Source organism: Triturus cristatus, chromosome 10, assembly GCF_964204655.1.
Source record: "Triturus cristatus chromosome 10, aTriCri1.1, whole genome shotgun sequence".
Classification (NCBI taxonomy): domain Eukaryota; kingdom Metazoa; phylum Chordata; class Amphibia; order Caudata; family Salamandridae; genus Triturus; species Triturus cristatus.
Window position 1 is genome coordinate 1,221,174,874 of NC_140593.1, and position 15,078 is coordinate 1,221,189,951.

Below are 15,078 nucleotides of genomic sequence, written 5' to 3' on the forward strand. Positions count from 1 at the left end.
AGGACACGGAGGCCAGGATTATCCCTCCACATTTAAACCCTCCCTTGTAATATGATTCTGATCTTTTTCTTTCAGATTAAATGATTTCGGAGATCTGATGTCTTCTCTAAGAAAGTTATTTGAGAAGAATTTTAGAAGTTATCTTGTTCGCTGCACAAAGAAGGGAGATGACTGCGTGCACATGGACTTTATACTATGATGGAATGTTTTACGAAGTTCTAGATCTCTTCATTGTTGCTGCTGTGAGCTGCGCAATAAAGGAGATTTGCATAATCCTGGCCTCCGTGTCCTTAATAAAATCCAGATTTTCTGCCCACCAGGCTGTGAAAAATATAAATTTGTTTGAACGAAACGTGTCGTCTGTTTTCTTTGCTGTTTTTATGGAATACATTGACATCGATTAAAGGAAGTGTCCAAATATATGGAACTGTGAACTTTTCAATGTTAGGGTGCATCATTCAATATTATTATTTTCATATATTTACTTATATGCCACACAAGTGTGGAGCACACATAAATATTTTCCCCTTGATGTTCTGGTGGTGAATCCATTCTTCGCCCCCCATCAGCCTCTATAGCAGAGGGCTAGGGGTGAGGCAAGGAGAGGAAGCTGCAGAAAGTAAACACAGCTCTTAGAGCAGCCTGACTCCCTGATCCTGGTGAGCCAAGCCTGGCCCTTCAAACCAGGGTAAGAGGGTAAGACGGGGTGGCAGCTGTGGCATCACCCCTTCTCCTTGACATCCAAGTGAGCAAAGGATCCAAGTTCTAGTGGGCTGCACTAGACTCCACTCATGATTGATGCACGGAAAAGTTCCCAGCACCTGCTGCTCCTTGAAGCTGGGTGTCCACAATATCACACATCTAAAATAATTCGGACATTAATGCATTACCTTGCACGTCCTGATTCACTGGAAAGGAAAGTGTGCAAATAAATACTCCATGATGTTGTGCAGATCCTGAGTCACCCTGTTTTGTGAATTCAAAGTGATGACGTAAGTATTTCTAGACATAGAAATGGAAGGCTCGTGAGTGTGTACCATTGCATTCCAGAAATAATTTGGCCTTCATTTTCTATTCGTTTTTGAGGACTGGAGAAATATCATTTCTACCAATTGATTTTTTTTCTGCAGTCATTTTATTTTCCTAGTGCACTATCATAGACAGACAGACAGACAGACAGACGGACATGTTTTATTTGCTGATAACTTTGGCCCCGTCAACAGATCTGTAGCGAACCTGCCTGTAAAGGGCCGGCACGCCACGTTTCGTGCGGTTCTGTGCAGGGGAGAAGCTATGAGGGGGCAGGAAAAAGAGACCTGTTTTCACATTTTAGCTCCTGTAAGAACATTTGCTCGTACCTGCAGCCAAACTGTTGTACACCAAACAGCTGGAAAGCAGCACTTTACTCAGAGAGTGCACTGGTGTTGTTTTGTGGTAAATTTACTCTGGGCTTTCCAGGTGTTGGCATCTGCAAGAGATGCTCTGTGGCGACAAAGCGGTGACACGTTTGCGCATCTTGTCATTTCAAAAGCAATTAGCTGATTTACTTAGAACTTTGGTACAGTTTGATGAATATGACTGAAATATGGCAGGCACTTACCATGTTCAGAATGCTATTAGTAGTTTTTAATTTATCTATTCTTCAGGGGGGAGGGGGGGGCTAATGCAAAAGGGAGGGCAAACGTATTGATTTTCTAATCATTTTGACACCGTGTGATGAATTTGCACAACATAATTTAGAAGAGGCTCGCGGGATAATTTCCTGTTGGTGTGTCAAGTTTCATGGCCGGCCATCCAAGGGGTGGAAAGTTAAAGCATTCAATAGCAATGTCGGGCCTCATTTATGAAAAGTGTCTCATCGCTGCGATGAAACAGCGATGCAACACTTTTCACGGCGCCCTCCTTGCGACACCATGGATGCGCCGTATTTACTGTACGGCGCTATATGTCGCAAGGAGTGACAGATGCTTTGGTGGAGTTATGTCGTGAGCATGACGCAACTCCAGCAATGCATGGTGCCAGCCTATACACATTGCACTGCGTCACCCTTACGCCTGCTATGAGGCAGGTGTAATGTTCTGACGCAGTGGCGTCCTAGAAGCGGCGCAGTGAAATCTTATACATTACACTGTGCAACTTCTACGAGGCTTTCTTGCGGGGGAACGCCCATCCTGCATACATTATACTTGACGCAGGTATAATGTGGCGCAGGGGTTTACAAGGTGACGCATCTGCCTAGATGCGTCACTTTGTAAATATGGTGCAATGCGGCACATTGTTTACACTGCCACTGTGTCATAAAAAGTGACGCAGCAGTGGTGCAACAGTGTTGCTAGGTGCTCATAAATAAGCCGAGTCCAAGAAAAACATATTGAAAAAAAGAAAAAGGGGCAGGGTAGAAATACCCTGACCTCATAGGTCTCTTGAGGGGTGTTTTAAAAAAAAACAAATTTCGGATTCCGCTGAAAATATAACAAAACAAAGCACAGGCTTCCGTGCTTCATTAGTTATCGGCTTTCAGGTGGGCCAGGGACATTTTGGTAATAAGGGAGGGGGCACTCAGGCCCCCATCTCCTGGGGCATATTTTTGCCCCAGGGATTACCACCTCCTCGGTCTTATTGACTTATAAATTGGGGGCCTCTCGAACCCCAGGCCCCTGGGACCACCAACTCTCTGGAGCCACATGCAAGAAAGTAATCAGGAAAAAGAGGTCTCTTGGACCTCTGTGCCCTGGGGACCACCACCTCACAGGGGCTACTGTATTTTTTATGGGGGGGCCCTTGGGCCCCCCTGGATCCGGGGACCATCACCTCCCCAACCCCCAAATCAATTTATATTAAGGGGGGGGGGGCTCAGCCCCCCCCCCTTCCCCCTCAGGCCCCAGGAGCCATCACCTCCCTGCGGCTATCTTCTTTTAAAATAATTGGGAGGAGGTTTCCTGGCCATTTTTGGCCCCAGGGACCCACACCTCCCCGGGGTAGGCCCAATACAGAATAAAGGAGGGGGGCTGTGCGGCACCCCTCCTGGAGCCATAGACGGTACTGGGCACCACCCTGCCAAGGACCGGCTCCTGCTATGTGCTGGGATACCCATGCCTGGGAAATAGCTGTTTGCTGTGGCTTGGCAGGTGCTTTACCGCTCCTGTCTAGCCACAGCAAATGCTCCACTTCCAGCAAGCAAGAGCATTCAATATGCTCTTGGTTGCTGGAAGCAGAGCAAAATTGCTTTCACAGAGAAGGAGCTGCATGTTTAGCAGCTCCCTCTCTGTGAAAGCAATGCCGGTTCCTGCAGGAGGCAGGGAGCCGCCAGGGACCACAGGTACCTTGAGCTTCCCCCGTGGTCCCCAACAGTTGTGAATGGGTGTCCTAGGTGGAACTTACTAGAGGTAGGAGGTGGGCTACTAGTTAAAAAACATATACATTCACATAAAAAAAACAAAGGTTACATGGACATTATAGTTAGGCTCAGATGATTTGACTCATACAAAATCAGTGAAATTCAGCAGTTATAATTACCTAAGCTAACTATGACTTATGCCTCCATAATACACTGCTTATGACCTCACATATTACATTACTCATGACATTTCTTTTTTTATTTTATGGAGTTTTATATAGCGCAAACTTGACCCGAATCGGGTATCAGAGCGCTTTACATGAGCACCAGTTGCATTACATGAGGACACATTCATTTTTGTTAGGGACGGGGAGATTAAGTGATTTGCCCAGAATCACAGGATGTTCAGCTTCATTGCCGAGACTCGAACCCAATTCCCCAGATTCAAGGTCGACCGCCCTAGCCGTTAGGCCAACTCCTCTGCCCCATGGTTAGTTACATCACTGATGACATCACTGATCACTGATGACATCTCAAAGAACATCAATGATGACATCATCCACAGAACCACTCACATACCCACTCACACCCCCATACAACCTCTTGTATGCCCACTCACACATCCACACAACCACTCACATACTCATTCAGAGATCCATTCCAGTACTCACATACCCACTCATTCCTCCATAGAGGCACTCACACACCCACTCATTCTCTCTTACAGTCACTCACACAACCATTCAATCACCCATACAGTCACTCATACAACCAGTCACTCACCTGAACAGCCACACACATAGCTACACACTCACCCATACAGCTACTCACACACCCACCTATTTAACTACACAGTCACTCACCCACTCACTCACACATACAGCCTCTAAACACAGCCACTCACTAAGCCATACAATCACTCACACACTCACTCACACACCCACACAACCACTTACATTTCCATCCACACATCTAATCAAGCAGTCACACATCAGCTCACTCACCCATACATCCATTTACACAGACACGTACTCTCCAATACTGCCACTCGCACACCAACTCACTTAACCAAATATACACTCAAACAGCCACTCACTCACTCATACAGCCACCTATGCACTGAGTCACTCACTCATACAGCCATTCAGACACCCACTCACACACCCGCACAATTACCACACACCCACTTACCCACCCACAGAGCCACTCACACCGCCACTCACTCACCCACTCACACACCTACAGACCTACTCAGACATCCACTCACTTACCCATACAGTCCTTCATGCATGCATTCACACTCCCATACAGCCACTCACACACCCACTCACACACAAATGCAGACAGTCATACACCCACTCAGATCACACATGTTAAAGATAGTATCACTCATTAGTAGTACAACTAGCATAGTAATCTAACTTTTGGAGTAGGCTAGCATATATCTTTATCACCCATAAACTCTTAAAACATTTACTCTGACTGCATGATGTCATCAGTAATGTCACTGACCATGTCATGAGTTATTTATTCTGTGAGGTCATACGCAGTGGGGGCATAAGTTATATTTAGCTCAGGTAACTATAACTTCTGAAGTTCACTGGTTTTGTACGAGCGAAATCTGTGCCTAACCAAAAGGTCCCTGTTACCTTTGGTTTGTTAAGTTAAATTTGTATTTATATATATATATATATATATGTGTATGTATGTATGTATGTATGTATGTATGTGTATATGTATATGTATATATATATATATATATATATATATATATATATATATATATATATATATATATATATATCTGCTTCTCGTGGATGTTTCCCTTGAGAAAGGATTGTTTGCAGAATGTACACATATGGCCGGATGTTTAGACTTCACAGATGACCTGAAAAGGCTCCGTCGGAGTGTGGTACTTTGGGATGGACGCTCTGGGACAACTCTGAACCTTGCATCTTTGGCGGATTCTGTCTTCTTTAGAAATACACCAACAGTTTCAGGAACTCAGTGATAACAGGAAATATATTGCCAAGGCCCTAAATACTGGAAAGGTGTCTGTACAAGAGAACCAGTGTTGCATCCCGAGGATTGTTTGAGTTCCCTCAATGTGGAATCCATCAAACCAAGGTCAGACCCCAGGGGTCAAAGGGACATCTTGTGATGGTCACGGGGGCTGGGACCTGGGCCAGGGAAGCAGGATGCGGGGTCGCAGTCCAACAAAGCGTCCTGGGTTCCTCTGTGTTTTCTGTAGGCCGACGACCCACCCTAGAGCGGCTGATGCTATGGACCTCTCTGGGATGATGGAGAGAGGGCCTGCTCCCTGTCCTAAATGCGGACCCCGTTCATGTCGGACTTACTGACATTATATGATGATGACCCTCCTCGTCGTTTATTAGTATTGCACCCCCTTTATCGAAGCCCTGCTGAACACTCACGCCCTGTCTCGAAAGGCCAGTAAGGCCAGAGCGCACACAGTACCTGCAGTTGTTCTTTAAACAATACCTTAGCAGAGACAAGAGTAAAGAAACAAACACACGTTCTTTCTGCAAAATAAATATATTTCATTTGAATAAAAAAGTCTTTTTTTAAACAGTTTCATTCACTTGGCAAAGGTTAGAGATAGAATCCATATTGAGGGGCTGAGCCCACAGATGCCCGTGTGTTCAACCTGCCTGTGGAAGGATGCTCGGTGCTCTTGGCCTGAACCACAGAAGATCTTCTCTTGTTGGGAAGCCCGCCCTCTCCTGGTGGAGTGATGCAGAGGTCTCCTCTGCTGAGGAGGGGCCGAGGCCACAGATGCCCCATGTGTTCAACCTGCCTGTGGAAGGATGCTCGGTGCTCTTGGCCTGGACCACAGAAGATCTCTTGTTGGGAAGCTGGCAGTCTCCTGGTGGAGTGATGCAGAGGTCTCCTCTGCTGAGGAGGGGCGGAGCCCACAGACGCCCCATGTGTTCTACCATCCTGTGGAAGGATGCTCGGTGCTCTTGGCCTGGACCACAGAAGATCTTCTCTTGTTGGGAAGCCCGCCCTCTCCTGGTGGAGTGATGCAGAGGTTTCCTCTGCTGAGGAGGGGCGGAGCCCACAGACGCCCTGTGTGTTCAACCAGCCTGTGGACGGATGCTCGGTGCTCTCGGCCCTCTTGGCCAGGACCACAGAAGTTCTTCTCTTGTTGGGAAGCTCGCCCTCTCCTGATGGAGGGATGCAGAGATCCCCTCTGCTGAGGGATCTTCACTGCTGCAGTCCCTCACCTCTCCTCACCGAGCGAGGACCCTTCCATCCCCCTGATCTGACACTTGCAAATGACAGATATATGGATGACACAACCACCCCGAGCAGAGATTGGAGAAACGAAGCCCCATGTGCAGTGGAAGGGCCTGAAAAGATGTGAGATGGGGCTACGGTTCTCTTAGCCCAAACGTGTAAGATTTCGCCATATTTGTTCCAATGAACATCTTAAAAAGATCAGCAGAACTTCCACCGTCCCTCCAGAAATTGATGCTGTTCATGAATCCATGGTGAAGCCCTCTGAAGGTGCACATGGGTGCATGTGCAGTGCAGATACAATCAATCAATCAATCAATCAATCAGGTGTCTTGTAAAGTGCGACTATTCACCCGTAAGGGACTCAAGGCGCAAAGAAACCTACAGGCAAACATTGCGAGAGTGAGTGCGTGCGTGAGTGCACTCATATAGCTTAGTACACTGCTGGTCTGTCTCTAGGCAGTAAGAAAGGCTTTAAAGTGCAGCTGACTTGGTTTTCATCACAACAGCAAAGGACTGGAGGTCTAGGGGGGTCTGGAGGGGTGTATAAGAGGTCTAGAGGGGGCTAGTGGAGATCTAGCGAAGGTCTAGTGCGGTCTCATGGGAGTCTAGTGGTGATCTAGTGAGGGTCTAGGAGGAAGCCTAGTAGGGGATCTAGCAGAGATCTATTGGAAGTCTAGTGAGAGTCTAGTGGGGTCCAGCAGGGCTCTAGCAGTAGTCTAGGAGGTAGTCTAATGGTGATCTAACCTAATGGGGTCTTAGTGGAGGTCTAGCAGGGCCTGGTGTATGTTTAGTGGAGGTCTAGAAGGGTCTAGTGTATGTCTAGCAGGGACTGGTGTTTGTCTAGGGGAAGTCCAGTGGAGTCTGGTGTATGCCAAGTGGAGGTCTAGCAGGGTCTGGTGTATGTGAAGTGGAGGTCTAGCAGGGACTGGTGTATGTCCAGTGGAGGTCTAGCCGGGTCTGGTGTATGTCTAGTGGAGGTCTAGCAGGGTCTGTGTATGTCTAGGGGAGGTCTATCAGGGTCTGTGTATGTCTAGGGGAGGTCTAGCAAGGTCTGGTGGATGTCTAGTGGAGTTTAAGTAGGGTCTGGTCTATGTCTAGTGGAAGTCTAGCAGGGGCTGGTGTATGTCTAGGGGAGGTCTAGCAGGGTCTGGTGTATGTCTATTGGAGGTCTAGCAAGGACTATTGTATGTCTAGGGGAGGTCGAGCAGGGCCTGGTGTATGTCTAGTGGAGGTTTAGCAGGGTCTGGTGTATGTCAAGTGGAGGTCCAGCAATCCTTGTGTATGTCTAGGGGAGGTCTAGTGGGGTCTGGTGTATGTCAAGTGGAGGTGTAGCAGGGTCTGGTGTATGTTTAGGGGAGGTCTAGCAGGGCATACAGAGGGGGTCCAACAGTGGTCCAGTGTGGGTCTAGAGGAGGTTTAGCTGGCATCTAGTGAGATGCTGTGGTGGACTAGAGGGAATCTACTGGGTTTTAGTAGAGGTCTGGCGGGTCGAACAGGGAGTCTAGTAGGGGTCTAGTGGGGTTCCAGTGTGGCTCTGGATGAGTTTTATGTGGGGTCTAGTGGGGTCTCACAGAAATTTGGCATAGTTGTATGGAAGTCTGGTAGACGTCTGACATACGTCTAGCAGGGGTCTAGTGGTGGTCTGGCGCGGGTCTAGTCAGTGTTCTAGCGGGGGCTGGTGAGGTCTAGAGGAATCTAGTGAGTGTCTAGTTGGGATCTATTGGAGGTAGCTGGAGTCTAGGGGGGTCAAGTGGAGATCTGACAGAGGTGTGCAGGGGTCTAGTGGGCATCTGATGAAGACTGGGAGCAGTCTAGCAGGGTCTAGCAGGGGTCTGGTTGACATCTGATAAGGACTAAGAGGGGTCTTACAGGGTCTAGTGGGGGGTCAAGTGGAGGTCGAATAGGATCTAGCAGAGAGAGGTCTAGTGGGGTTTTAGTGATGGGTAGCGGAGGGAAGTCTGACGGGGTGTAGCAGAGGTATAGTGGGATCTAGTGGAGGTCCAACAGAGGTCCAGTGTGGTCTAGTGGAGGTCTAATGAGGGTGTAGTGAAGGTCTAAAGGAGGCCTACTGGAAGTTTAGTGGGGTCTAGTGGTGGTCTAGCAGAGGGTCTGACAGGGATCTAGCAGGAAACTACAAAGGATCTAGCCGGGGTCTAATGGAGTCCAGCAGAGGTCTGGGGCATCTGGTGATGGTCTGGAAGGCGTCTAAGGGGGAAAAGCTGATGTATAGTCATGGCCTGGTGGATTTCAGGCAGAGGCCTAGCAGGTGTCTAGCTGGGTATAGCATAGGGAGGGCTTGTGAGGATCTTGCGGAGGGGCAGCACGGTTTAAAGAAAGTTTAGGGGAGTTTGGCAGTGGTCTAATGAAGGCCTCGAGGGACTCTAGTGGAGGTCAAGCAGGTGGTCTGGCTATGATTCAGTGCAGGTCTAGTGGGGGTCTGAGTTAGAGTGGGGTTTAGCAGCCGTCTAGCATTGGCTCCGTCTGGTGGTGGCCTAGCGTGGATCTGGCATTGGTCTACCAGGGTCAAGCTGGACTCCGAATGGGTTTTAGCAGAGGCCCAGCAGGGGAAATCGAATGGTATATCGCATGGGATGTAAGAGGGATCTAGCGGGGGTCTCACAGAGCTCCCGCGGAGATCTAGTGTACACCTAGTTGAGGTTTAATGGGAGTTTAGTAGAGGTTTAGAGAGGGTTTAGTGGGGTCTGGTGGAGATCTAGAAGAGTTATAAAAAAGGTCTAGGATGGATCTAGTGGGGTCCAGCAGAGGTTTGGTAGAGGTCTGAAAGTAGTAGTGGAGTCTAGAGAGGGTCCAGAGGGCTCTAGCAGAGATAGATCTAATGAGGAGGTAGCAGGGGTCAATGGGTTCTAGTGGTGGGAGGTCTATTGGGTGTGTATCTAAGATCTGGTGTGGATGTAGCAGGTGGCTAGCAGGGTCTAATCGGATGGTCTAGTGGAGGTGAAATGGATTTCTTGCTGGGTCTAGTGGGGGTCTAGCGGGAGTCTAGCAAGCTTTAGCGGGGGTCCAGTGGGAGTCAAGAGATAGCCTAAGGGGGTTTAGTGGTGATATAGTAGAGGTTCAGCTGGGGTCTATTAGAGGCATATTGGGGTTCTTGTGTAGGTCTAGTGCAGGTCTAGTAGATATCTAGTGGGGGTCTAGAGAAAGCATTGTGGATATCTAGCAGGGGTCTCATGGAGGTCTAATAGGGGTCTGATGGACGGTTTTGGGGTCTAGCATAGTTCCTGCTGGGGTTTAGTGAAGTCTAACAGGGGTCTGGGAGAGGTCTAGCAGGGATCTAGCTGAGGTCTAGCAGGGGTCTGGCAGTAGTCTAACAGAGGTCTAGCAGTGATCTAGCAGGGGTCTGACAGTGGTCTAGCAGGGGTCTAGCAGAGGTATAGCAGGGGTTTGGCAGTGGTCTAGCAGGGGTCTAGTAGTGGTCTAGCAGGGGTCCAGCAGTGATCTAGCAGGGGTCTGGCAGTGGCCTAGCAGATAGAAGTCAAGCAGGGGGTTTAGCAGAGGTCTAGCAGAGGTCTAGCAGGGGTCTGGCAGTGGTCTAGCAAGGGTCTAGCAGTGATCTAGCAGGGGTCTAGCAGTGATCTAGCAGGGGTCTAGTAGTGGTCTAGCAGGAGTATAGCAGTGATCTAGCAGGGGTCTGGCAGTGGTCTAGCAGAGAGAAGTCAAGCAGGGGGTTTAGCAGGGGATCTAGAGGACTCCAAAGAAAGATATATCAGAGGACTTGGAAGGTGTTGGAAGGGATCTAGCAGGGTCCAGCAGGGGTCTATCAAGGGATCTAGCAGGGGTCTATCAAGGGATCTAGCAGATTCCTTGTAGGTCTAGCAGGGACTAGAGGATGTTCAATAGAGGTCACGTGCAGGTGTAGTGGAGGATGAGTACAGGACTGTACAGAGGGTAGTCTGTGGACCTTTGGGTGAAGCAAGGATTGAATGCAGAATAGTAATTGGTGGAGTTCAAGATAGGTTTGTAGTTGAAGGTCCGCTCCTTTCTCCACACTGCTGGTGATGATCGGGAGATTGATTATTGACCAGACCGTTGTGAAAATGTTCAGCATCGAGGAGGCCTTTGCCTTGAGTGTCTCCAGTTCTTCTTGGCCCGCCTGCTCTTACCTAGGCCTTGTAGCAAGAGTCTGGAATATGCCTGTAGACCCACGTTAGATGGTCATGCCATGGATCTTTGCAATAAGCTGATAACACCAGTGGACCTGGTAAGCATCATGGGATGGTAAGCAAAGCCGGTTGGGCAGGACGGCCACGCAGATCCTGGAACCACTTGTACCACCGATTGTATATAAGACAGGGTTTTCTAAATCCCTATTTTAGGCTCTGGGACTGACATGTCTTTCCAAATGCCTATCTTCTCTGAGCTGGCACTAGTCCCTTTAAAGCGTCATGGTGTCCCAGCTAACTTTGACCTCGATTTTATCTCTACTGATGCCAAGACCACATCCACCCACAGACCTCTCAGGGTACCAACATTGACCAGGTTTATTTATAGGCTCAGTAAAGCTCCACTAACCACCCTTCTGTGTCCTCGCAGTGCATTGATGAGGTGATACGTACTCCTGTCACCCCTTCTGTGTCCTCGCAGTGCATTGATGAGGTGATACGTACTCCTGTCACCCCGGATGCTTAGCCCTTTCTCCTCATTGTAATGGTTGCTCTTCTGGGGAATGCTGGCTATTTTAGTTCAGCGAAAGGGAATTTGCTAATCACAGTTGTGTCCATCAGTCTTCTGTGACATACTCCAAGCCACCACTACTCAATGCAGGCAGAGACCTGGTCCACTTTTATCCATTGTGGTACCTTTCTGAGCTTTGAGCCTGGAGGGCAGTGCGCAAACGGGGCAGGCGAGCAGCACTTGTCCACGCTCACGTGTTGCACCAGCCACTGTGTAAGGAGTTGACGTGGCAAATAAAGGCTTCAAGTGTGCAGTACCCACCTAACTTTCCCAAAGTGGCCCTGTTCATTACGTTTGTGGGTCGATCTTGGGCGAACAAATTAGCATAAGTGGCAGCGCTTATGGCTACCTAGCTTGTCAGCTGAGCATCTCCCAGAATGGGATTTGCCCCACGTGCCAAAGCGAGGACGAAAGCACATTTCTCATTGGTTGTGTTCTGTGCTGGACAATAGCTTGGTGGACAACTTTGACAGCAAACTTCCAGAACAGAAGTTGTCCTTAGATCCCTTAAGGAGTAACTAATGTTTAAGAGTGGAAAATGTGCCCCCGATGTTCATGGGACTCTCCTTAAAAGATAAAAGCAAACCAACGCGCAGAAGATGCACTCTGGCTTGTGAGTGGCTGGTCTTCCATTCACAGCTGGGAACGAATACCTCCAATCGACAGCAGAGATGAAGGTGCATGGCCTAGCGCTCGATAAGATATTTCACATTGCAGCTTAGAGACCTTATTGTCACAACGGTCTGTGATGACTCATGTCAGAGTCCGCGGTTCCTCTCTGACTAACTCAGGTTTTTCAGGCACAAGTGGACGTATCAGTGTCACTTCTGAGGTCTTTGCATGTCTTAGTCCCCAGAAATCCACAACCTCAACACAGAAAGAGATACCTGAGGCCATGTCCTTCTGCCAGCAGACCTCACTCACTGGAGGCTCACACCCAGTGCCAATGTTCTTCCAATTGCTGGATGCTCTATGTCTCTCTCATCAGTCTCTCAAATGTTCTCTGTTGAGATCAGCCTTATGCACTGTTTTCCGTCTTCTCCTCCGGAGAGGAAGCTCGCTTGCATTTGTTGCCAACGTTCTCCACGCGTCTGTGTCTTTCTTCAGTACAGTGAGTCCTTCGGCACAGTGGAAGTGCCGGTGAAGCAGGAGTCTTCATGGTTTGAGTTCTTCCTGAAGCCTCTGCGAACGCAGCAGAATATTTGGTGGAGGTCATTGGAGACGCTGCTGCTGAAGGTGGTGTAGATCCATGGGTTGGTGCAACTGTTGAGGCTGGCGAGCATCATCAAGATGACAAAAACTGGACCTGTGGGAAGAGAATGGAGAGATGAACGTCAGCCTGAATGACACAAGCCTCATGGGCACAGCGCGTTATACGGGGACTGGGTAAGAATCTCTGGTGCACAAACAAAGCGAGAAACACAGTTTTCTACAGACTTGGTTCCACTATGCGAAGTAACCAGTGGAGAGACACTTTATGACTCCACCTAACCTTTAGCAAAATAGAAATTTTCTAAGGTACTCTAACCATGTTGAAATCAGACATATTCAATACATAAACTTGTCATACGGAGAGAGTAAAAGGCTTTAGGGTCCGACCACTTCCAGATCCTGAAAGTTGAAATCTGGGAGAGGGAAGTCCTTGTACTTTTCCTCTCCCAACCCATATATATTTTACTGACTGGGCTCTTATTTTAACTCACTCCTTCCTGTGTCTTCACTCATGGCACAGCTCCTACACCCTCATCCCATCCATTTACCTAACTACAACTGTCCCCGCCACGCTCCTCTTAGCCAACAAGGTCCATCTCCTCTCCATATGTTTCTCAGTGGTACCTCTTGCTTTCTCCCTCCTCATCCCCCACACACCCTACACAAACTTCACCTCTAGTGAAACCTCAACCAAAGGGAATTGGGGCTGGCCTCGTCCACTGTGAACCCTTCTCTACCGCCACCATCACAATGAATGACTTTATGAGTATCTGTGAAGATCTGTGGGTTGGAGACAAGTTTTCTAAGTGAACACTGCCTTCGCGAGTGTCCCAGAACCTTCCGTGGTTCAACCATCGGATACAATAGCTTTAGAATCTTTAGCAGAAAATGTTCCCTTTGAGGCTAACCCATGTCTAGGGCCTCTACTTGTCGTTTTTTTTAGTGACTCCTCAGCAGTGAGAAAGGAAGAAGCTTTGCAATTTCTCCAGGAGATTACAAATGAATCGTGGTATTTAATTAAAAATAGCTCATTGAAAACTTCTCTTTAAGTTTTTATTAATCTAGACACTTATCTGGTTCTTACGATCAATATAAAATAGATGTTTTGAAAGTAGGTTTGAGAAGGATAAGGCAGACGTATGTTTTTTTCAAATTCCCTCTTTTTGCATTCTTGGAGTTGGGAGGTTTCTTCCTTAGTTCAGTTTCTTTATCTACTAGTACATTCTTGTGTTTTCACTGGCCTTTATTCCTATTGGTCAGACAGCAGGTCAAGGCTCTAATATCATCCATAACTTTTTTCCTCATGAATGTAGTCTTTACAAATATTTTCATGCACATTGTGAATCCCTTGTTGGCCTCCCAGAGGTTCTCTTTAGGTAGAATTCCTAGATTTCTTGCCAGGGTCCTGGGAGTGTTGTAGTTCTTCCGGCAGCTGTTTGACCCATCAGAGTGGTATATCCGGAGCCTCTTTGCACAATGCAGAAAGTTTCTCACCTGTGAAGTGAAGCTGCCAAGGGCCTATACCCTATAAAAAGATCTTTTTCCGCTAATGTTTGTAGTCGTCTTTTGGAAAGATAACTCCCCCAAAACTCTCCGTTTCCGTGTTCTTCCTAAAATACCACAGTATATAAAAGTTCACCTAAAATTGCCCCCTAAAATACAAACTTTCCTGGTGAAATAGTTTCCATTTGACAACAATGGTTAGATTGATTAAAATATACATTAGCCGCCTTGTCCTACGAGGTAGAATTTTACTATTTTTCATGAAACTGTGCATTTCGATCATTTTAGTTTATTGCATGAATATGACACAGATCCCTTTTTTTCTTTCTACTCTCTTTTGTAGATTTAGAAACATTCTCTCCACAGTTAGGAAAACCAGCTATCCCTGTGACCTACAAGTGGATTTTCTCATCTTCTTGAACCAACAATATTTTTCTCACAAATACATTTTTTAGGTCGAGCCTAGGCATCGCTGGCGCAGTCTCTTCAAGACATGTTGTATAAACTTTGTGGGCTTACAGCTCGCCCATTGCCTTTTTATGCATTACTTTGATTGCCCTTGAAAAAGGCTTGCTTGCTAGTGGTTAATCTTTCCTGTTTGTCCCTCCTTGTTGTCTTTTGTTTTCTCCCACCGAGCAATGCCGAAATACTGGTATGTTTCCACTTTGGTGCTTATCTGTTCGTTTTGGGGCACTATGTTGTATTTAATTTCCTGCTCGTCTTTAATTTGGAGCACTTGTTTAGTACTGTTACCACTTTGTTCAAATGTACAGCTCGTGTGGTTATGCAGTTTACATTTTATTCTGCAGGGGTAAAGTTGGAGTTTTTTTCATCTATATCCTAAGCATTGATAGTCAGTTTTTTCTACTCGGTTAGTTAAATGTTTTCAAATAGAAGAAATGCTTTTCATCGTTACACAGTTATGAGAAGGGATCCTTTACATGGTTAACTATCTTTTTGAATTGTTCTCTTTTTTCAGTAGGAGAAATTGATTTCTTCATTGCTTAGCTCTATGCTAAGAAGACCCTCAGTCCCAGAGAGACCCTCATTCCCAGAGAGACCCTCATTCC

At 47.4% G+C, this 15,078-nt stretch overlaps 1 protein-coding gene across 5 annotated transcripts in view; it reads right to left on the reverse strand.

Annotated features, from left to right (window-relative positions):
* Positions 1-5,883: 5,883 nt before the first annotated feature.
* AVPR2 (arginine vasopressin receptor 2) overlaps positions 5,884-15,078 on the reverse strand; it is a 326,544-nt gene continuing 317,349 nt past the window's right edge. For all 5 annotated transcript variants that reach the window (XM_085629769.1, XM_085629766.1, XM_085629768.1 and 2 more), the window contains one exon: positions 5,884-12,599. In XM_085629769.1, coding sequence (XP_085485895.1) covers positions 12,397-12,599 — 203 coding nt within the window. In that variant the 3' untranslated portion in view covers positions 5,884-12,396. The remainder of the gene's footprint in view (positions 12,600-15,078) is intronic.